Genomic DNA, 23,347 nt, shown 5'->3' with positions numbered 1-23,347 from the left:
CCTCTACCCACTGAGCCCTGGTCCTTAGGTTCTTTTTCAAGTCAAGAGCAATGAGGGATAAAAACATACAGATATCTGACTTAAGTATCTTCTGCTCTGGACAGAGAAAGAATAATGGAGATAACAATTAGGGAAAAAGCAGAAACGGAGAGAGGGAAGCATTAGGATTGTGCATGTGAGTTAATCAAGAAGGCTGGGAGGAGCCGGGTGGCCGTGGAGTACACCTTTAATTCCAGCACTCAGGAGGCAGAGGCAAGCAGATCTCTGCGTTCGAAGTGAGCCCAGTCTAGAAAGAGAGTTCCAGGACAGCCAGGGCTACACAAGAGAACCCTATCTCAGGGGGGAAGGAGGAGGAGGAGAAGGAGAAGGCAGTTGCTGGGAGGAGTTTCACATAGTAGTTGATATTGGTTGGTGGCTTGAGAGAAGTGTCTTGGAGGCACCATGGGTGTATGGGCTCTAGAAACAGTTGCAAAGGCCCTGAGGTGAGCATGAATCTGCGGCCACCAGAGGGAGACCAGTGTGGCTAGGACACGGAGGGAGGAAAGAATGTGTGGTCAAAGAAATAATAGGCTCTGGATCTCAGAGGTTCGTATGTATCCCACAGAAGATTCAGCTTTTTTGGAGATGGGGCCACTGAGTGTTCCAGAGCAGAGGAGCCATGTGAGCTGGCTTCAGGTCTAGTAGGATGGCTCTTGCTGCTGTGCCGAGAAATGGCTAAGGGGAGCTGGGAAAGGGAGAATGTGGGAGTCGCGGTTTGAACTCATAGTATATTCCAAAGTTTCCCGTGGGAAGGCATTGCTGACAGAGCAGTTGTGGGATCTGAGAGGGAGAAGGGTGAGGGAAGCCACCCTTGGAGGTATCTCGGAGGTGGAGCTTCTGAACCTCAGCCCCACTGACATTTTGGGCCTGAGACTTCTGCATGGCAGGGCTGAGCCTTGCACCGTAGGATGTTGATCTGCTTCTCTGTTCTGTCTAGTCCCGCCCACCCCCCAACAGCTGTGACAACCAACACTGTAAATTGTCTCCATACATTATCTACATTCCCTGGCGGGGCGGGAGGGGGGGATAAAAATCACCTCAGGTGAGAAACTTCCAGGTGGTGCCGAAGCTTTGGCCAGAGCGATCGACAGTGGAGGATCTGCTCTGGAGGTGGAAGCACAGGCGTGTTGCTCAAATTCCTTTATTTTCTCTTATTTAGCTCATTGTTAAGGAGGGACATCACAGGCTCAGTTGTGAACGTGTCACAGCTGAGAATAATGCCTGTGACAGGAGAGGCAGCGTATTGAAGGGCTTACAGCACACAGTATGGCAATGCTTTTTTCAGGCTTTGCGGAGCACACAGTCAGTGTTGCCACTGCTGGTGGAAGCAGCTGTACTAGTGTGAGTGTGGCTGCAGGCTGGCTTTGAATCTTTCACGGACACCGGCATTTGAATTTCATGCCCTCTGCTTTTCTCTTTCCTCCTCCCCTCCTCCATCTTTCTGTCTCCTTTCTATGTGTTTTTGGTTTGGGTTTTTGAGATAGGGTCTCATATAGTCTAGACTGGCTTCTAACTTGCTATGTAGCCAAGGTTAGCCATTAACTTTGTGTGTGTGTTGTTTGTGTTTAAGTAGGAATTCTATGCAGACTCTTATGTATTTATTTATTTACTTATTGTGTGTGTGTGTGTGTGTGTGATACACATGCATGCCATGGCCACATATGTTGAAGTCAGCAGATAACTCATGGCAATTAAGTTGTTCTTCTCTTCCTATGATATGAGTTCCAGAGTGGAGCTCAGGTCATCAGAGTTGGCAGCAAGCACCTTTACCCAGTGAATCATTTTACTGGCCCAGACAAGATCCTCTTGCCTTTGTCACTTAAGTTCTGGGGTTGCAGCATGAGTTTCACATCTGAATTATTGTTTTGTTTTTGAAACAGGGCTAAGTGAACAGTTCAGGCTAGGGTTGAACTCACATAATCCTCCTGTGTCAACAGCCTAAGTACTGAGACCATAGGCATGAACACTGGACCTGGCTTCCCGACAACCCCCCACAGATGGAACCCAGGGTCTCATGCATGTGAGGAAGACATTGTGTCCCTGAGCTGTATCCTCAGCCTTCTTTTTATTTTGAGATAGAGTCTCACTAAGTTTCCCAGGCTGTTCTTGAACTTGCAATTCTTCTCTCTCAGCCTTCCAAGCAGGTATAATAAAAGGTCTGTGTCAAAATGTCTGCCTGAATTTCATGCCATTTTACATGTCAGGAAATCACACTCTTCCTTGACACCCTCTTTTACAAATTGAAGAAGCTGTTGTCAATTGGGTTTGGCTTGGCCCATTTGTTTTCCTTTCCTCCCTTTGTTCTAGGCTGTGAGAGACATAGTTTGGGGGGCTGACATCAGGGAAGCAACCTGGCTGGAGATGTCAAAGTGATGGACACCAGTGCAGGAGTGCACCAAGGTCGTCTATGATCAAAAGAAGAACAGATGACCAGGTTCACAAAGTGCTAGCTTTGCAAACACAAGGACCTGAGTTCAGTTCCCAGATCCCACATAAAGGGCCACGGGTGGCAAATGCTTGTAATCTCAGCACTGGGGAGGCAGAGACAAGAGCATCGCTGATGCCTGTTGGCCATAGTAGCCTCTAGCAAGAGGCCCTGTCTCAAAGGAAGTAGAATTCCTTAGAATGACCCACATACAAACATAAGAAAAATCAAACAAAAACCATTTGAGGTCAGGCATGGTGGCCCATTGCTATCATTCTAGCACTCTGGAGGCCAATGCAGGATCTCCGAGGCAGGACCCATACTCCAGATGGGCCAGGGCTACCTAGCAAGACCTTGTCTCAAAAGAAAACAAAGAACAGACAATCACAAGGCATTAATTTTATTTCTGTTGTTATGATAAAATATTATGTCAAAAACTACCTTGAAGGAGAAAGGTACTTTTTATCATTTATTTATTTATTTTACTTTTTATTTATTTATTTTGGTTTTTAGAGACAGAGTTTTTCTGTGTAGCCTTGGCTGTTCTCTGCTTGCTTTGTAGACCAGGCTGGCCTCTGCCTCCCTGAGTGCTGGGATTAAGGGTGTGTGCCACCATGCCCGGCTGACTTTTTATCTTTACAATTCTAGGTTGCAGTGGATTGTTGTGGGGAAATCAAGGCAGACACTTCAAATAACTTATTACATCACATCCACTGTCAAGAGCAGAGGAAAATGAATGCATGCATGCTGCTTACTTGTACACTAGTGCTCAGCTTTCTCTCATATACAGCCCAGGACTCCAAAGCCAGGGAATGAAGCCACCCACAATGGGCACATAATACCACCACCTCAGTTAAGGCAATGAAGACAGTCTTCCACAGACCTGCTCATATTCCAACCTGATAGAGACTCTCAGAGGACTCTAGGTTGTGTCCAGTTGGCAAATAAAACCAATACCACAAAGGGTTAAAGTATGAGGGAGATAGATACATGCACCCCAGGAGAGTTGAGAAGGGATCAGAGGTTTAGTTAAGACTGGGGAAGTGGGTATGCTGCAAGCCGAAGGAGGTTAGTGTGTCAAGGAGCTAGCTTGTGAAGGCTGCCTTGACTGTTACTGTAACTGCCATTCATGTGTCACTCAAATAACCCTGCTAAAGAGCTACTGTTATCACCCCCAAGAGAAAGTAATGGCTCAGAGAAGCAGTGTCTTTCGTACAGTCACACAGCGAAGACACTGTAGCTGCTGGATTGAAATTTAGGTCTGGAACAAAGCAACAAAAACACCAGCTTCCAGCCCATGGGGGATTCAAGTGTGCAGAAGGTGGACCCTCAGTGGGTCTGTGGTCTAGGACTCAGTCTCTGTCCTCCTTTGTGGCATCTGGAATGGAATAGAATGTTGCCATTGAGACATAAACCTACAATAAGACAGAGGGGCTTGACCTTGTCAGCCACCTAGAGCAGCATGACCTTGGGCTGTATGTATATTTCAACTTTCCCAGTTTCATTTCCACTGTGGCAGAAGGAGGATCATAATAGTGTCTTATTCGCAAGATCAGGGCTCATCTGCATTGGTCTGAGTAAAGTAGGCTAGCAGGTGCTGCACATCCTGGCACTGCTGATTACATGTTACTCTTCTTCTTAATATTTCAAGTGATTAAATCCAATCCTTCCTCCCTAAGTACTCAGCACTGCCAACAGAAATATAAATTGTATATACAATTAATTTTTCCTAGTAGCTACATCAAAGTAAATAAGAGGCAGGGCTGGGGGTGTGGCTCAGTGGTAGAGCACCTGTCTAGAATTTCCCACTGAGGGGCTGGGAGTATGGCTCACTATAGAGCACCTGCTCAGAGCTCTCCCATTCCCTGCTTCTGTGAGGGCAAGAGGCAAGGCTCAATAGTAAAACACCTGCATAAAATCTATCAATAAGGGTTTCTGGGTGGTTCAGTGGTAGAACACTTTCCTAGAATTCACTAGCGAGAGGTCTGGTGGTGTGGTTCAATAGCAAAGTGTCTGCCTAGAATATTTCAGCAAGGGGCTGGGCTGGAGCATGGTGGGATGCTTGCCTAGAATCTACCGGAGAGGCTCTCTGGTATCGCACTTGGGCTCCATTCCTAGCTGTAAAAACAAAACCAGGTGAACTTAATATTCAAGCAGGCGTGACCAAAATATCCCTTACAAGCAGTGAGAAACATCACTCCTCTCTCTCCTTGCTCCTCTCCCTTTTGTTATGAACTCCAGTGCATTTCCCTTCAGAGTCCATGCCTATTGCCATGCTGGGTGGCGAGATCCACACTGGACAGCTGTGTTCCAGCCTCTTTCTGAGAACTCTCAGCTCTGCTCCCAGCTCCTGTCTGGGGACCCAGCAGTCTAGACCCACGGCCCCATTTATTGCCACTGACTCTGCAAACTCCCGTGTTCAGCACTTTGCCTGCCTTATTATCTCATTGAGTCTTTGCAATTGTGCCACAGGGAAGGTACTATTATGGCTCCTGTTTGTCAGAGCAGGAAGCTGGAGGCCTGAGAAGGGAAAGTGACTCAGGCGGGGGCACCCACAATTTGAGGCATGTGAGGGACGCATCGTGCTGGACCTGTTTTCACGTGTCCTGTCCACAGCTGTCACACCCTTGTATATTAAGCAGGTCCAGGGCATGGGGAGGGAGCTGTAGAGACTCAGGGCCATCCCACTACCGTTCCTGGACATAAAAAATATATAAATAAAAATAAAACAAACAAACTGTCTAGGCCAGGGCTGGAAGGATGGCTCAGCAATTGTGATCACTTGCTACTTACTCTTCCAAAAGACCAGAGTTCAGTTTCCAGAATGCATGTCAGGTGACACACAACTGACTCCAGTACCAAAGGGATCTGATGCCTTCTTTTGGCCTTCAGGGGCACCTGTACTCATGTGCACATACCCCCACTCCCCAGTTAAAAATAAAATAAATCTGGGTTGGCTGTGGTGGCTCACACCTTTAATCCAGCACTTGGAAAACATAGGCAGGGGAATCTGTGAGTCTAAGGCTAGCCTGGTCTACATAGTGAGTCTCAGGACAGCCAGGGCTTTGTAGAGAGACCCTGTCTTAAGAAAAAAAGCAAGACATAAATAAGTAAAGAAAATTCTAATAAATAAAGTTCCTGGCCTACTAGGCTCAAATCCTAGAAGCTGGTGTGTGCTGTAACCGTCATAGGATCTGTGTTTCAGTTCATTGGAACTGCACCAGAACCCTCTAAAGTCACAGTATCAAATTCATTTCTCAGTGAGGAGACTGAGGCCCAGGGCCTTTCTGTTCCCTAAGAGCAGCAACTGCCAGAACACAGCAGGTCTGGGATGGATGTCCAGAGAAATTGGTTCAAAGCCAGAGCTCTGTGACCTTTGAAACCTGGCTGTAACTGAAACTTCTCCCTAGGATGCAGCATCTGTGTGGTGTGGGGCAGCCTCTGTGCCTCAGTTTCCTCAATTATAAAGGCAGGATCCTGTACCTGTAGACTTTAGAGGGTTGTGCAAAGAACTGAGTAAGTTAGTGGACCCCCCTGTCTATTGCTCAGCAGTGATAGGCACACAGTGATAGGGTATTATTACTGACAATGTCTTAGATCCTCTTTTTTTTTTTTAAATCTCATTATTTATTTGTGTGTGTGTCTGCATGAGTGAGGCATGTTTTCTCATGCCAGGGCAACTTTTCGTAGCAGCCAGTTGTCTCCTACCATGTGAGACCTGGACAACAAACTCAGGTCATCAGGTTTGACGGTGTCTCTACCCCAAGCCATCTTGCTTACTCTCTTCCCCACCCCCTTTTTTGAAGCAGAGTCTCATGTGTCTGTTAGTTTTGCTTCCCATTTGCTGTGATAAAAATAGTTAATGAAATCAACTTAAGGGGTGCAAAGTTTCTTTAGCTGCCTCATGATTCCAGGCTACAGCCCATCATTGTTGGGGAGCCAAGGCAGCAAGGACAGGTCACAGCCACAGGTCAGGAACAGAGAGCAGTGGATGGATGCATGCGTGCTAGTGCTCCGTGTGCTCTCTCCATTTTAATCACGCCTGTCTGCCTGTCTGCCTGTCTGCCTGTCTGCCTGCCTGTCTGCCTGTCTGCCTGTCTGCCTGTCTGCCTGCCTGTCTGCCTGTCTGCCTGTCTGGTTTACTTGCATTTGGGTGGAGGAGAACTTACACCATGGAGCATGTGTGGAGGTCGGAGGACAACTTGTGGTCAGAATCAGTTCTCTCCTCCCACCACGTGGGTTCTTGGTATCCAAACCAGGCTATCAGGCTTCCCAGAAGGTACCTCTTTATCTGCTGAGCCATCTTGATGTCCTTCCTACCTTCTCCACTTTATATGGTTCAGGATCTCTTGCTTAGGCAGCAAGAGATGGTGGTCCCACCCACAACTGGATTCTCACATCAATTAATTTAATTAGGAAATTAATCACAGATATACTTGGAGGCTAACTTTAATTGAGACAATCACTCACAGGTATGCCCAGAGGCTTGCCTCATAGGTGATAAGTTGATAATGAATATCATCCCAGAATGCCAGCCTGGCCTGGAACTTGGTGTGTAGCTGAGGATGAGTTGAACTCTTGATCCTTCTTCTGTATTCCCTGCATGCTGGTGTGGGTTAACATGGTTGATGCAGTGCTTGGTAGTGGAACCTAGAGCTTTGTCCAAGTTAGCTGAGCCCTCTGCCAACTGAACTGCATGCCCAGCCCTTAGTGTGTTTTAGTGATCAGCCTTACTCGACTCCTACCATTCTGAGGTGGGAACCTGGACCATCATCTTAACCCATCAAACCATTGTGAGTGTGCTGATGGATAGAATTTACATGTGGGAGGTGGCACCCATGTGCATAACACTATAATCCCAGCACTGTGGAGGCAGAGATAGGAAGGACCAAGGATTTGTTGGCCAGACAGCCTAGCTGAACTGATGGTCCCAGGTTCAGCTGAGAGGCCATGCATCAAAGAATAAGGTGGAAAATGATTGAGGAAGGCACCCTAAGTTGAACTCTGACCTTCACACACATGCATACAGAGAGAGAGAATATTTACATTCAGAAGATCTTTCTTTTTTCTAAATTGTGACAAAATATACACATTATAAATTTACTTATCTTACTAATTTTAAAAGTATTTAAAAGTATTTACTTAGGGGTATAGTGGCCCATGCCTTTAATCCCAGCACTTGGGAGGCAGAAGCAGGTGGATCTCTGTGAGTTCAGGACCAGCCTTTTCTACATAGTGAGTTCCAGGGCTACATGAGACCCTGTCTCTAAAAAACAAGCTTTCCGTATTTATTTGTATTTGTGTGTGTTCCTGCTTGCTCACATGCTGGAGGCATGCCATGATGCATGTGTGGAGGGTAGAGAACAACTTTCAGGAATTGGTTCTTTCCTGCCTCATTGACACAGGGTCTTTCTTGTTTCTGCCCCGGTGCGTAGTCTAGGCTAGCTAGCCAGTGAGAGCTCCTGGGCAGTTTCCTCCTTTCCAGCTCCTGTCTCACCATAGTGCTGGGGTCACAAATATGATCATCACATCTGGCTTTTTACATGGGCTCTGGGGATCAAACTCAGCTGGCAGATTTGCACAGCATGTGCTTTTCATCTGCTGAGAGAGCAGTGACCAGTTTTCTGTTGTGGTGATACTCTATTTTGTTTTGGGTTGTTTGGAGACAGGGTCTCACACAGCCAGGTGGGCCAGAGGAGGTTGAGACTGTGCGTGACCTTGAGTCCTGATTACTGGCCTGTGTGCCACTACCTGAGGAATTGAACCCGGGTCCTTCTGTGCTAGGCTGGCACTCTACCCACTGAGTTACATCCCCTGTACCATATTATCTACTGTGAAGCATGCAGCTAAGTTAGGCTGAGTGAATTCCTGTTCTTCTACAACTAATCTCCAGAATGCCTGAGAACCCACTGGTCAAAAGAGGGCACCAGACCTACTGGAGCTGGAGTAAGGGATGGTTGTGAACTGACACGTGGATGCTGAGGGCTGAATTCAGGTCACTTGCAAGAGCAGAGTGTGTTCTTAACCACTGAGCCATCTCTCTAGTCCCAATGTCATTAACTCTTTGAGGACCCTACACAGCATACTTTGTCCCATAGTGGCTGCACTACACTTTATTCCTGCCAATATGCACATATTCCAGTTTCTCCACATTCTGTAAACACTTGTTACCTTCTTCTCTGCCACTTTGTCCTCCCAGTGGATGCCAAGCAGTATCTTGGGCTGAGTGTGGCACTGTACACTTACCATCCCAGCACTGGAGAGAATGAAAAGAGCGGATGATGAATTTGAGGCCAGCCTTCTTCACCAAACCAAAATGATTAGTGACATTGAATATATGTTTTTAAATTTTAGGTGTGTGTGTGTGTGCGTGCGCGCGCGCGCGCACTCATGAGTACAGTGCTCACAATGGCCAGAAGAGGACTTCAGATTCTGCTAGAGCTGGAGTTGCAGGTGGTCTTTAGCTACAAATGTGGGTGCTGGGTGACAGAACTCAGTTCCTCTGCAAAGATATTACACACCTTTAATTGCTGAGCCGTAGTACTAGCCTCTAACATCTTTTAAAGAAATACTGCATTACACTGATTGACTGATTGATTGATGAGTGTGTGTGCTCATATGACTCACGTGCATGCTCACTGTTGAGAATGTGAACCTAGTGAAAATCTGGAGGATAACTTTGGGGAGTTGGTTCTCTTCTTCCACTAGGTGGGCCTTGGGGATGGAACTCAGATCATAGGCCTGATGGCATGCTGTTTTTTCTACCAAGCCTACTTGCTGGCCCCCAAAACCTTTTATTTGAATTTCAACCTGTTCATTTTTTGTGCCCCCCCTCCCCATCTTGGCCTGTTCATTCATTACAAGCTCCTCCTCCTCTTCTTCTTCCAGTCTTGTAAAGAAGGCAGATACTTAACTGAGGATAGCATTAAACTTCTGATTTTCCTGCCTCTGTCTCCTGGTGCTAGGATTACAAGCATGTACCACCATATCCAGTTCATGTGGTGCTGGGGACAGAACCTCTGGCTTTGAGCATGTCAAGCAAGCATCCTACCAATGGGGCTACATACCCAGCCCTCATTGCAAGCATACAGTAAGCATTTACTGTGGGTGCTGCAGTGTCTGGGGTATTGGAAATGCACTGATGAGCATCCGAGATCTGGCAGTCTAGTGCTGTGTGTTTGAACCCTCTGGTGTGAGCTCTGCTCCCTTCATCCATCAGTGCTGAGCCCTTCTGTGCCTTGTTTTCCACCTCTGAATGGCTACTGCCTAGGGTTTCTATTGCTTTGATAAAACACCATACCAACTTGTGAAGGAAAGGTTTATTTCATCTTACAGTTTGTAGTCTCTCATCCTGGGGCATCAGGGCAGGAACTAAAGCAGGGACCACCGAGGAGTACTTACTGGTTTGCTCCTCAGGACTTGCTCAGCCTGTTTTCTTATAGCACTAGGAGCATCAGCCCAGGGGTGGCATCACCCACAGAGATCTGAGCCCTCCCATACCGGTGATCAGTCAAGAAAAGGCACCATAGGCTTTCCCACAGGCAAGTCTGCGGGAGCCTTTTCTCAGTTGAGGTTTTGTGTTCCAACATGACTCTAGCATGTGCCAAATTGACACAAAACTGACCAACACAGGTTACAATAGATCAAAAGAACATTTGATTATGTTCCAGGCAAAGTGTGTTAAATCTCTTTATCTGAGCTCCATTTTCATACCAACACCATGAGTTAGAGCCTATCCCTTAGATTTTTATATGTGAAGGCATGGAGACAGTGTGTGTGTGTGTGTGTGTGTGTGTGTACACACATGCAGAAGCCAGAAGAGGACCTGTTGTATCCACTCTCAAGCCTTACTTCCCAGTGATCATTCTGTGTCTGACCCCTACCTCCAGCACTGAAGTAATAGGTATATGTGACTGTGACTGGTTTTTTTAAAGTGAGTGTTGGGATTTGAACTCAGGTGCTCATGTTTGAACAGCAAGGGTTTTACCCACAGAGCCACTTCCTAAGCTTCCCTTTCACTGCATATCAGGTGAGTTAATCAACACAGGAAGCATTTAAGTATTTGGGTCTTCACAGCTTACTCTGCCTCAGACTCATTGTTTCCTTTACTCCCATTTCTTCCTGTGTTCCAGCCTCTTTCTGCTGTCTTTATAGTCATCCAATATCCCCTCCCTCCCTGTCTCCCTTGCTCCTTGAGGCATCCTGGGAGCCAGGCTCTGTGCCATGCAATGGTAGTGACAGAAGAAGTCAGACCTTAGCCCCTCCCCTTTTAGGAACTCGGAGCTTGCAAGAGAATAAAGAATATAAAAACATCTACCTGATGCACGTACAGCCCAGGGAAGTGTCTGCCTTAGAAAGAGGAACTGTCCAACTTGCGTGTGTGCCCCTGAACTGTCTCTGCAGCGTCACTATTACATCTGCAAAGACCCACAGGTTGGAAGGAGCTTGGAGCTGAGAATAAATGTATTAATGCAATTTGTTTTTTCTCCAGCTATGTACCATGGACAGTAACACAGAACCTGTTCCCACAAATGACGTAGATAGGCTCTAGCTGGTTGGGAGGATGAGGATCACTGAGAGGAAGGGGTGAAGCTGAAAGATGATCTTCGGCTTGTGAGGAAATGCAGTGTTTTCGGAGTCCCTGTTTTTTCCATCCATTTTCAGCCTTCTCAGTAAGCTTAGGGCACAAGAATGCCTGGACATGGCGGAGCCAGAATGGACTTCCTTGCAGGGGGAACGGGAAGCCACTTAAATTGAGAGCAAAGGTCTCTAGTAGTGGGTGGGTACTTGGAAGGATGCAGCCTCTGAGGTAGTTTCGTTCTCCCTTTGCTTTTCTCCCATCTCCTCTCCTATGTCAAGGGACCAAGGCTGGCCTCAGAACTCTCTGTGTAGCCGAGTGACCTTGAACCTCCCGTCCTCCTGCTTCTACCTCTGGTGTAGTGCTGGATTATCCCTTGTGCCACCACAGTACTTGTGCCACCACAGCTGCCCTCTCCTCCTCCTCCCCCACCCCTTTCTCTTTCTTTTAAAACCATCCTTAATACAGGTGAGAAACAGATCTGAGGGGTGCAGAGTGTTCCAGCAGTTGGGGACTAGTACTCCTACTTAGCCCAGGAAAAGCAGAGACAAGGATGTGGGTCCAGGGGCGTGTTTGAGTAGAGAACAGTAGGGCTGCCCCTCCCCGACCTCTGAGGACGCCCACCGTCCCCATCCCCTCTCCAGGGTTGAAAAGAGGTGTCTGCGTGAAGATCAACCACTTCCCGGAGGACACGGACTACGACCATGACAGTGCAGAGTACCTGCTCCGTACGTGGGGGTTCAAGGATCCGGGTGGGATAAGGAAGTGTGCTGCAGATACTTGGAAGGAGAGGGGCGGAGGAAGGGACTGGGCGGAGCTTGAACCTCATGCCTAGATTAGTTTCCCAGCCAATCCAAGTGCAGATGTTCAGCTCCACCGCCCAGAGGGGCAGGCCTGGGTGGGGAGGATCCTGGGTGGTGATTGGCCGGTTGGACGTCCAAGGTCGGGCAACTTTGTGTAGTTAAGGGTTGTAGATTGGCTGCCGCGCGGGTCCGGCTACACGCGGCGGGGACTGACTATGCTCCTGCAGAAGCCTGTGCTGCTATTGGGCTGTTCTCCTGAGAACGTGGCAAAGCCTTAATTATGATTGGTTGCTTTAACTGGGCTAAGAAATCACAGAATCTGATTTTCGAGGAACGAGTGGAAAGGGAAAGCGAGGGATAAAGAAAAAAAAAAGGGGGGGGGAGGAGATAGAGAAGGATGAACACGCAGGGAGGGAAACAGGTATAAAGACAAGGAGAGAGAAAAAGGAGTGGGAGAGAGAAACGTGATAAAGATGAAAAGAGAAGGGAGGGGAGATGGGGAAGAAAATCAATGAAAGAAACTTAAAAAACAAGAGGGATAAACGGGCCAGAAAAGAACCAGAATGGCAGAATTATCGAACTAAATTTAGCTAAGCGGAGAGGGAGGCGGGCAGGAGGCGCGGCGGGCCCGGGGTGCAGTGGCCCGCATGACCGCCCTCGCTTTCTCCTCTTTTTTCTTTCTTTCCCTCAGGAGTGGTCCGGGCCTCCAGCATCTTCCCGATCCTGAGCGCCATCCTGCTGCTGCTCGGGGGCGTGTGCGTGGCTGCCTCCCGCGTCTACAAATCCAAAAGAAACATCATCCTGGGCGCGGGGATCCTGTTCGTGGCAGCAGGTGAGAGGAAGAGGGAAGGGGCGGCGGGCCCACCCGCGGATGCGCGTGCGTGTCTGCGTGTGCATGTGTGCGCCCGCGACTGCAAAGCCAGCCCGCCCCGAGCGCCCCCTGGGGACTGGAGCTTTTCTAGGGTCCTCTCAAGCAGCACCACTTACTCCTGGGTACCAGAGGATTAGGTTTAATCTTTCAGCCTGAACAGACTGGTGTCCGTGAGTAAAGTGGGAGGCAAGGAGCAGAATTTTCCTAGCTATTCTAGAGACTTAAAGGAGAGGCGTCTAGGTAGGGGAGGGGACCTGAGACACTTGGAGTCTAAGGATAACGAGGTGGGACTGGTCTTAGGGAGACAGGGCCTGAAGAGGAAGAAACTGTCCTTCGTAGAGCCTAAAAGGGGCTGGTCCTCAAAAACCCTCTAAGCCAGAGGTTCTCAACCTGTGAGTTGCCACGTCCTTGGGGTGGTGTCCAGTGACCCTTTCAGAAGGTTCACATATCAGATATCTTGCATATCAGATGTCTACATTATGATTCATAGCGGTGGCAAAATTACAGTTATGAAGCAACAACATATATGATTTTATGGTTGGGGTCACCACAACGTGAGGAACTATATTAAAGGGTCTTGGCATTAGGCAGGCCATGAACCACTGCTCTAACCCAGGAAACAGAAACCGCAGGCACCAGGTGGGGAAGGCCAGGCCTTTGCCTATTTGAGGAGGAAAGGCCATTTCCTGGAAAATTCAAAAGGAGAGGGATGATGCAAGAAGCTAGAGCAAGGCCAGAACGTTGAGTTGGTGACCTCAGGAGTTAGGGCCGTGGGTTGTGAATGTGACAGAGTGCACATCCCCAGCTATGCATAAGCCCGATGTAGTGGTGCTGCACAGAATCCAGGAGGATCAGAAGTTCAAGGGCATCCCTAGCTACTTGGAGAGTTTGAGGACTGCCTAGGCTTTGTGAGACATCTCAACTAAAGAACTTCCCTCCTCCAAAACTGGGTCTAGTGCAGCAGACAGCCAGGATAATAAATCTTTAGGAGCAGAGCTGAGACACACTCATTAAGGGTAAGATTTGGGCTGGAGAATGGGGTAGAATGCAGAAGAGGCTGTCCTCTACACAGGGATGCAGTTCAGGCCAGTGGGAGTGGGGCTTGCTTAGATTCTGCAGGATGGTTTGGACTAAAGGGCACAGGGTTTAAACCCCCACCCCCCACCCCTGTGGAGATTAGATTAGAAGATGGGCTTAGACTCCTAGAACGGGAGTTTATAACACGTTTAAAGAGCAGGGTGTGTGTTGTGGAGAGAGTGGTCTAGCTCTGCACGGGGGGGGGGGGGGTGGCTATTCAGGTCTGGGAGAAGTGTGCATCAGGGTGGAACTCTAGCCTATACCCACAGGGCCTGGAGCTTAGGAAACTGGAGGGTGGACCTGCAGCTGATCTGTTCTAATAAGGGCAAACTAGGCTAGATAGCCTAGTCTAGGCCTCTGTGGTACAAGGAGAGTTAGGTCAGCAATGGACAGTGCCTAGACACTTCAAAGTGGGATTACATCATTACAGCAAGAAGAAGACCCTGTTGAGACTGGACTTAGACTTTGGAGAGGACCCGGAAACTGAGCCTGGAACTACCAGTCAGGGTTGGGCCTACATGTTCAGGGGCAGAGTTTAGGCCACCGGAGGCTAGACAAGAAGGGGCAGAACCTGGGCTACCTGGGTATCACCTGCCTGAGGTTGATACCAAGACAGTGGGGAGGAGTCAAGATCACCAGGACAGTGCTGGGCCATTCTCACAATGCTCCAAAGCAGGGTCTGGATCACATCGGGGTGCAATTTAGACCCCTATAGATGAGGCCTATGGAACTGCTGAGCGGAGAGTGGCGCTGGGCCAGGTTAAGTGGGGGTGGAGCTAACACAGAGGACAGAGGCTAGATTTCTAAGGGAAGTACTTTAGATTAATAGGCTTAGTTAGATTTCCGTAGTGGGGTTCAGACCAATAAGGATGGGACTCAGATTCTAGAAGATGGCTTAGGCCAATGGGAACAGAGCTTGGCCTCCTCTGGTGTTTTGACAATTCAAGGTGGGTCTTAGAGTTCTTAGGCTGAGTTAGCCCAATGGAGTGTGTTTAGTTCAGACCAATGAGTGTGGAGCTTAGACTTTTTGTCTTTTAGGCGTGGGCCACCACTGCCCAGCGGAGTTTAGACTGTAAAGGTGGGGCTTAAGCTCTTGGGTGGAGTTTGGCAAGCAGGCTTAGACGGCTGTGTAGAGTTTATGCCGGTGGGGCCCGGTGAAGTTTAGAACAATGAGGTGGGTCTTAGAGCAGGCGGGCCGGATTTAAGACTGCTCAGGTGGCGTTTAACCCAGCTTCCTGGAGGGTCCCAGGGCCGACAGTCCCGGGGCGGAACTTAGCCCAGCTGGGGACCCGGCGGCCACGGCCTCGAGGCTCCCACATGACCGTCTCCACCCAGGCCTGAGCAACATCATCGGCGTGATCGTGTACATATCGGCCAACGCGGGCGAGCCGGGCCCCAAGCGGGACGAGGAGAAGAAAAACCACTACTCGTACGGCTGGTCCTTCTACTTCGGCGGGCTGTCCTTCATCCTGGCCGAGGTGATCGGCGTGCTGGCCGTCAACATCTACATCGAGCGCAGCCGAGAGGCGCACTGCCAGTCTCGCTCGGACCTGCTCAAGGCCGGCGGCGGCGCGGGCGGCAGTGGCGGGAGCGGCCCCTCGGCCATCCTCCGTCTGCCCAGTTACCGCTTCCGCTACCGCCGCCGCTCCCGCTCCAGCTCCCGAGGCTCCAGCGAGGCGTCGCCGTCGCGGGATGCGTCTCCCGGCGGCCCCGGGGGCCCGGGCTTCGCCTCCACGGACATCTCCATGTACACGCTCAGCCGCGACCCGTCCAAGGGCAGCGTGGCCGCGGGGCTGGCCGGCGCCGGGGGCGGCGGCGGCGGCGTGGGCGCCTACGGCGGGGCGGCCGGGGCGGCGGGGGGCGGCGGGGCGGGCTCCGAGCGGGACCGCGGGGGCGCGGCGGGCTTCCTCACGCTGCACAACGCCTTCCCGAAGGAGGCGGCGTCCGGTGTCACGGTCACGGTCACCGGGCCGCCCGCCGCGCCCGCGCCCGCGCCGCCCGCCCCCGCAGCGCCCGCGCCCGGGACCCTGTCCAAAGAGGCCGCCGCGTCCAACACCAACACTCTCAACAGGAAAACCACGCCCGTGTAGGGGCGCGCTCCCTCGCGGGGAGCCGGGGGGCGTGTCCGGGGCGCGTGCGCGGGCGCGCGTGCAACGAGGCCGCCGGATCGGGGTGCCCCCCAGTTCGATCCCCGCGAGCGCGCTGGACACCGCTGGGCCTTCTAGCCCCTCCCCGCACCCCTCTGCACCCTCCACCCCCCAGGGCGTGGGGAGCCCCGTCACGCTCCGAAGCAGGGACCCTTGGGGAGGGGGACGGGACGGGAAAAGGGGCTCCGGCGTGGGAGCGCTGTCTTTTATTTTTGTGTCGGGGGGACTTCAAGGGAGGGAGGGAGGGCCGTGGTGTTTTTTGCAGTTTTGAGATGTTTTCTTTTTAAATGTTTTGCTGTGTGCATGTGGGGGCGGGGCGGGGGGAGGGGAGGGAGGGACTCCCAGCCCAGCCCAGCCCAACTCCTGGAGAGGGGCTTCATAGCACATGAATATAGAGTTACACCTACAACTATATATACACATGTTCTGTGTGAAGAGACAGGCCAGCGTAAGGCAGAGGCCAAAGGAGGGGCGCGCTGACATTTAGTTCACTTTTTCATTCATCTTTCGATAAGGGCTTATTAAGCACCTACTGCGTACCAGGTGATGGTACAGATGGTGGTGCTAGGGAGGAAGGGACATAAACGCAGGCGCATCCGTTCATTCATTCCTGGAAATTTTACGTGTGTGTATACGCGCGCGCCCTCGCGCGCGTAACCGCTAGCCATTGTACGCGCCGTTGAACACACAGTAGGGAAGAAAATAGCGTTCCTGGCGTCTTCAGAGAGTTGGCCATCGAGTACACGAGATGACCATTAATCACAGAATCATGAACATATCCAGTAAATGACACTTAGAAACGTGAAGGCCCGCTGGGGCCGTAGCTCAGCTTGTAGAGCGCTTGCAGAACACAAGCCCTGGGTTACATCCCCAGCGGTTCACAAACTGGTGTAGTGATGCAGTGGTCTGTAATTCCAGCACTTGGGAGATGGAAGGCGAAAGGACAGCAGGGAGTTCATGGTCATCCTGGGCTGTATATTGAAACTGAGGCCAGCCTGAACTATGAGACTCCGGCAAAAAAAAAAAAAAAAAAAAAGAAAGAAAGAAAAGAAAAGAAAGGCACACGATGGGATAGGGTCTGAAATGCTACAGAATGTTCCAAGAAGAGGTAATTAACTCAGGTGGTTTTTTTTTTTTGGGGGGGGGGGAGAAGCAACCAAGTACACTGTCAAAAAAAAAAAAAAAAAAGCATTAGCTAGTCAGATCTGGGGTGAGGTGCCCTTGGCAGAAAATTTGACACACCAAGGTCCTGGGGCAGGGAGAGGTTCCAGGGTGTGCTCAAGTGTAGAGGCAGGGAGGCTTGGTCAAAGAGCCTGGAGACAAACCGGCTCAAGACTAAGTGGAAGCCCCTTGTGGGAGACAAAATGCCCTTACACAGACCCTGCCTGTCAGGTGTGGTGTCTGGTGCTCATTATTAGACTCCAGCAGTTGGGGCAGTTTTTTATTCATTCAGCCACTCACCTTGCAAGTGCTGTGTGAGTTGGGATATGGGGTGACAGATCACTTCTTTCAAAAATATACGATCCAGGCAGGGCAGTGAGTGCTGTATCAGAGTCCCAGTGGTCACCTGAGAACGCAGGACAGAGTGACCAGCTGCCAAGTAATGTGCAGGAGGAATGAGACATCCTAGAGTATGTGATGTCTGGCTTGAGGGACCAGCAGGTGTCTGCAGGCAACTTTGGGCAAAACCCCAGGGAAGCAAAAGAACATGATGTATCAGTGTGTGTGTTTGTGTGTGTGTGTGTGTGTGTGAAGAACGGTGACTCTGGGATGCTGAACTCCAAGGGCAAAGTTGGGAGATGAAGCCTTGGATCTACACACCAGAGTCTTAACCATGCCCTTAAGAGTTCTAGGCTGAGGGGTCTGGGCCACTTTCTAAGGGGAGTGAGACAAAATGACAGTAGAACTGAACTGGGTAGGGGTTTGGGGGCAGACACAAGGGAGTGACCTTGCAGTCCCTCAGCAGGCAGAGTGCAGTCCTTTCTGGATTGCGTACCAGTACTAGTACTCAATGATTATGGAGGTTAAACATGCTTTTCTTTCTGCCCCAACTCAGAGGGCTTCCAAGAGGAAGGGAAAACAGTCTTGGAGGACATGAGGGAAGAAGTTATTGATGGTACCAGTGGGAGCAGTGTGGGACAGCAGTAGACTGAAGGAAGGGCTGGGGGCTGGGAATGAGAAATGTGCTTTTAGGAGCCCTCGTGAATGGTGCATACCTATCTTAGTACTTGTGCGGCGGAGGCAGGAGGATTGTAAACTTGAGACTGACCCAAGCTGACTCCAGAGAATACAGAAGAGCTGGGAACACAGCTTAGTTGGGAGAGTGCATCCATGAGGTCCTGGGTTCAGTCCTCAGTATGGTATAAACTAGACATGCTTGTAATCCCTGCATTTGGGATGCACAAACAGGAGGATTAAAAGCGCAAGACATCCTCAGCTATATAGTGAGACTGAGGGCAGCCAGTGTTCAACACTGTCAGGGAGAGAGCTTTGCTTGTGAGGCTCACATGGAAGAATAGAAGACGGGAGGTTGAGTCAGGAACCTGGAAGAAGTCTGTGAGGGCAATTCAGGAAAGATGCTGGGAAATGGGGAAAGGAATACAAATGAATGGCATTAGGAAGAGCTTAGTGTAGGGAGAGTGACTCCTGAAGAGACTAGGGGTGGTAGGAGGTAAGGTGAGAGAAGTGAGAAGGACACAACTGTTCTGAGGCATGATGGGATCTGTAGTTCAAAGGTCAAATCCAGACCAAAAGGGAGGTAGTGAGGTGTGCTGGAGAGAGTGGGACTGGAGGGTGGGCAGAAGAAATCAAAATCAGGTGTGCTTCAGAGATAGCGGGCAAAGACAGGCAAGGGTGATCCTGAGAGGGGAGGTGAAAGACAGAGGAAAACCTAAACCTCACTGAAACAGGCAGGTAAGATCACAAGGTATAGAGCAATAGTCTGTTGTCTTTTTAAAGTCTTATTTTATTTGAGACAGGGTATCACTGTGTAGACCAGGCTGGCTTGGAACTCACATAGGCTTGCCTCTACTTCCTGAGAGCCAAGATTAAAGGTGTGCCACCCCACCGTATCTTATAATATTAGAGAAATGCTGAGCTGGAGAGGTAACTCAATGGTTGAGAATGCTTACGGCTCTGTCAGAGGATCAGCGAAAAGCACCCACATCAAGTGGCTTATAACGATGTCTAGATCCAGGGAATCCAACACCCTCTTCTGATCTCCATGAATATTCTCCCTCATACTAGCTTTCTCTCCTATCCACCCTCATCCCTCTCTCTCATGCACTTGGACACGCACACATACATATAAAATCAGAAAATACTTTGTAAGCTAACCCTGGTGGTGTGGACCTCAGGAAGCTGAGGAAGGAAGACTGCCTGCTTACTGAGTTCAAGGCCAGCTTGGTGAGACTATTTCCAAAGAAAAAGTAAGAAGGCTGAGGGTGTAAATCAGTGGTAGATCACCTGCCTAGAACACCCTGAGTGGGGGGTGGAGATGTGGCTCAGTGATAAGAGCAATTGCTTACCCTGTGTGAGGAGTTAGAAAAAACAAACAAACAAACAAACAAAAAAAAAAACAGAAAGAGAAGCAGCAATCTCTCCTAGCTCATCTGAAGAGACTCCTTACCTCATGGTAGACAGGCCTCAGAAGAAAGGTTTGGGGCTAGTTTGCCTCCCAAGGCACACCAAGTAACTTCCTTCAACTCCTCCCACTCTCTGCTTTCTCCACCACCTCCTGAAAAAGCCACCATATGAATCCATGAAGGGATGAGCCCACTGATTGAGGCTTTAGGATCCAATCACTTCCCAAAAGGCCAACAATCCAAAACTACACTTTATATATATATCTCCCCTATGGAGGCCATTTCATATTCAAACCATAGCAACTGATGAGTAGACGAGGTCTGCTGTACTTGGATCTTTCCAAGACCTCTATAATAAAGTTTAAGCAGGGATGTGGCTCAGGCGGTGGGGTGCTTGTTTAGATTTCACAAGGCCCTGGATTCAGTCCCCAACACTCATAAGCTCTGTCCGTGGTGCCTGCACATATGGAAACCCAGTAGCTGGGAGATGGAGGCAGGAGAATCAAAAAAGTTCAAGGTCATTTTTGGCCACAGAAGGAATTTGAAGCTAATCTAGGGTACATGTACATGAGATATTTATTTAAAAAAAAAAAGGAAGGAAAAGAAAGGAGGAAAGGAGGGGCTGGAGAGATGGCTCAGTGGTTAAAAGTGTATACTGCTCTTCCTGAGGACCTGAGTTCAATTCCCAGTACCCATATCAGGTAGTTTACAGCTGCCTGTAACCCCAGCTCCAGTGGGAATCTCTGACCTCTGTGGGCACCCACATTCATGTGCACATGCCTTCTTACACACACACATAATGAAAACAAATATAAAAAGAAAGAAAGAAAACAAAATCAGGAAGTCAGGAATCCTGGTGCATACTGAAAATCCCCAGCCCCACAGAAGCTGAAGTAGGAATAATGGGTAGTTCCAGGCCAACCCCGGGCTGCACAGTGAGACTTTCTCAGCTGACTACAAAAGCTACAGAGGGTATAAGTAACCGTGTGACAGGGCAGAGCCACTCAAGGTAAGCTGGCTGAGATGAGGAATATGAACAAGGATGAGCGAGTTTCACACAAATTCCAAGGAGTAGGGAAGAAAAGACTGATGAGTCCCTGTAGATTTGGCAAAAAACAAAAACAAAACAAAACCAAAAAAACATTGTGTTCCAATTCTGATGGGAAACACCTGGAGAGATTTCAGCACAGGCGTGCTGGGATCATAGTTTTATTTAAACAAGACAAAAGCAGAATCTTCTTACTGTGCTGGCAATGATACCACTGTCAAAAAGTGGGCTGGGTGGAGGTGGCGAATGCCTGTAATCCTGCGCTCAGGAGATGGTAGTGAGAATATCAGGAGTTCAAGATCATCCTTGGCTACTGGAGACTCTGTCTCCCAAACCAAACTGGACAGTGGTCTGGGATTGTAGTTCAGTAGAGGGCTTTCCCAGCGTGCAGGGGCCCTGTGGCTGCACCCCACCACTGTATAAAAGGCATGGTGCCTCATGTCTATGATCGGTATTTGGGGGATGGAAGCAAGAGGATTTTATGAGCTCAAGGCCAGCTTGAGCTATATGAGACCCTGTATCAACAGCAACAACAACAAATCAAAGGGAAGCAAGCATTAGGGGCATGGAATTTTACAGATTGTGTCTGCAGTGGTGGTGAGCTAAGTCTGGGGGTGGGTGAACACCAAGAAGCCAAGATAAAAAGAAGAAAGGACTCTGAGTTGAAGCTGCCCTGTTGGATATTGAATAGAAGAGCTTAGGTAGGAGGAACCAAGCCTTCTCTTTTGAACATGCCCAGTTGGTGATGACTCTGGAAATCCAAGTCAGGGTATCAGGTAGCTGGCTGGTTATGATGAGAGTGGCGAAGAGGTCAGAGCTGGAAACCCAAGTTTTAGTAACATCAGCAAACAGAAGACATTTAATGCCACAGAGTGGTATAACTTTGAAGGGTAATGTGGATAGGGTTGACTCCGGGCAGAAATTTGGGAACATCTAAGTCATCTCTATGAGAGACAGTGACTTGGGGGCAGGAAGAAAGGCAAATCCTCTCACACGGACAAAAGGAGTGTTGGTGGGGTGCATGGCTCAGTGGTAAAGCACCTGCCTAGAATCCCCCAGGGAGGGGCTAGGGATGTGGCTCAGGGCTACAGAACTTGCCCTAGGCTCAATCCCTAGCACAAAAGAAAGAAGGAAAAGAAGGAAGGGTAGAAAGTACATAATGCTTTAAGAAGCAGGAAGTCGGCCAGCTGTCCCCAAGGCTGCTGAGAGCTGGAGGAGGACATGGAAGACTAGGAGGTTTGTTAAAGCGGACAGGGGTGACAAGCTCAGTGCGTGGTGACCAGGCCAGTTCCACAGACAGAAGCCTCGATCCAGCACAGGGAGGAGGGCTGCAAGGGAAGAACGGGGAGGCAGAATCGAAGCAATTATTATCTTGGTATGAAAATGATAGAGCTGGGTGTAACAGCTCATGCCCATAAAGCTGGAACTAAAGAGGCTGAGGCAGGGGGATTGAATTGCTACAATCCCTAAAGTCATGTCTGAGCTTTAGAGAGAAAGAGAGAGATTTTCTTAGAACAATAAGAAAAATTTTAAGGAGGGCCAGAGAGACAGTGGGTAGTCCCCACCCTGGGCCCTCTTGGTGGAAGGAAAGAACCGGCCCCTGAAGTTGCTTCTGACCTCCACATGCACCCCACAAAATAATAACTTCTCGTCTTTTGAAAATAAAGAAGGACAATGGCAGAGAAACAAAACATACAGGCAAGAGGACCGCAGACACACCCTGCACTTCCAGAGCTACGACAGCAGACGACAGCAGACGGGACTGAGAAAGATAGCGGATCCCGGACCCAGTGGTGGGGGACCAGTTCAGTTGCAGGCAGAGAAGAGGAGCTCTGGAGGACTTCCAAAATGAGGCTGTGCTGCCCACTTGCCAGCTCCTGCTGATGACACCATGGGGGCTTGCTTTGGGAGACCATCAAGCCCTGAGGAGATCCAATGAAGTTTACGTGCCCAGGAGTGTCTACTGGGGACACTCAGTGATGCCAGGCCCTGTCACTTCAGACAGAACTGTGTTTACCTAGTTATGGAGTGGAGAGACAGGTAGCTTAGTCATGCAAAATAGAGACTACAGAGAACAGTTCCAGTGAAGAGGGGAAGGTCACATCTTTCCTAGTCTGGGAGAGGGATGTATGTGCATGCCATCTTATTGCACCATTCATTCACCTATACTTCATTCATTCATATCACCCAACTGAAGTGTCTAAGGCTTCTTGTATACCTGGCCTTGAAACAGATACTGGAGAGGACCGTGACCATTTGGGCCAGTCTGATGGGAGAGCCACACATAAGCAAAGCAAATCACCTTTAATGGTAGTATGGGTTCCAACCAAAAAGCCCAGAGCAGGGCCAGCAGAGGTGATAGGGGTGTCCTAGGAGCCTGGTCATGGCACCAGGCCCACCTGGAGAAGCCCTTGGGGAAGGAAGGAGTTGGTAAAAGGTGGGTTCCACCTGGGTGGTCCACAGAAGGGCTGAGAGAGGGAGTGAATGAAGAAGGGTTAAAAAAAAGGGCCCTGCTGCCCTGCTACCCTGCTACACGGCAGTCCCTGTCCTGGTCTCTGCCCCTGGGGGAGCTAAAACTGCATGAAAGGTCCCCCAAGGGCACCCAGTTTAATAAATCCAACGAGGATAGTTGCTCTGCTTCATGCTTCCCAACCCCTCAGTTCCCTGAGGTCTGCCTTTTCTACGTTCTGGGACACTGCAACCTGTCTATCTATTGACACCCAGGATTCTGGCCACAGTGGCCTCTTCCAGACCTTGAATGGAGGTTCTGACAAC

General features: G+C 49.7%; 1 protein-coding gene across 3 annotated transcripts in view; it reads left to right on the top strand.

Moving 5' to 3' along the window:
• The window catches only part of Cacng8 (calcium voltage-gated channel auxiliary subunit gamma 8), a 28,182-nt gene extending 11,635 nt beyond the window's left edge, over positions 1-16,547 (top strand). For all 3 annotated transcript variants that reach the window (XM_060367197.1, XM_060367196.1, XM_060367198.1), the window contains exons 3-5: positions 11,687-11,770; positions 12,537-12,677; positions 15,129-16,547. In XM_060367197.1, coding sequence (XP_060223180.1) covers positions 11,687-11,770; positions 12,537-12,677; positions 15,129-15,883 — 980 coding nt within the window. In that variant the 3' untranslated portion in view covers positions 15,884-16,547. The remainder of the gene's footprint in view (positions 1-11,686; positions 11,771-12,536; positions 12,678-15,128) is intronic.
• Positions 16,548-23,347: the final 6,800 nt, after the last annotated feature.

Source organism: Meriones unguiculatus, chromosome 14, assembly GCF_030254825.1.
Source record: "Meriones unguiculatus strain TT.TT164.6M chromosome 14, Bangor_MerUng_6.1, whole genome shotgun sequence".
Taxonomy (NCBI): domain Eukaryota; kingdom Metazoa; phylum Chordata; class Mammalia; order Rodentia; family Muridae; genus Meriones; species Meriones unguiculatus.
This window is presented reverse-complemented; position numbering and strand designations above follow the sequence as displayed.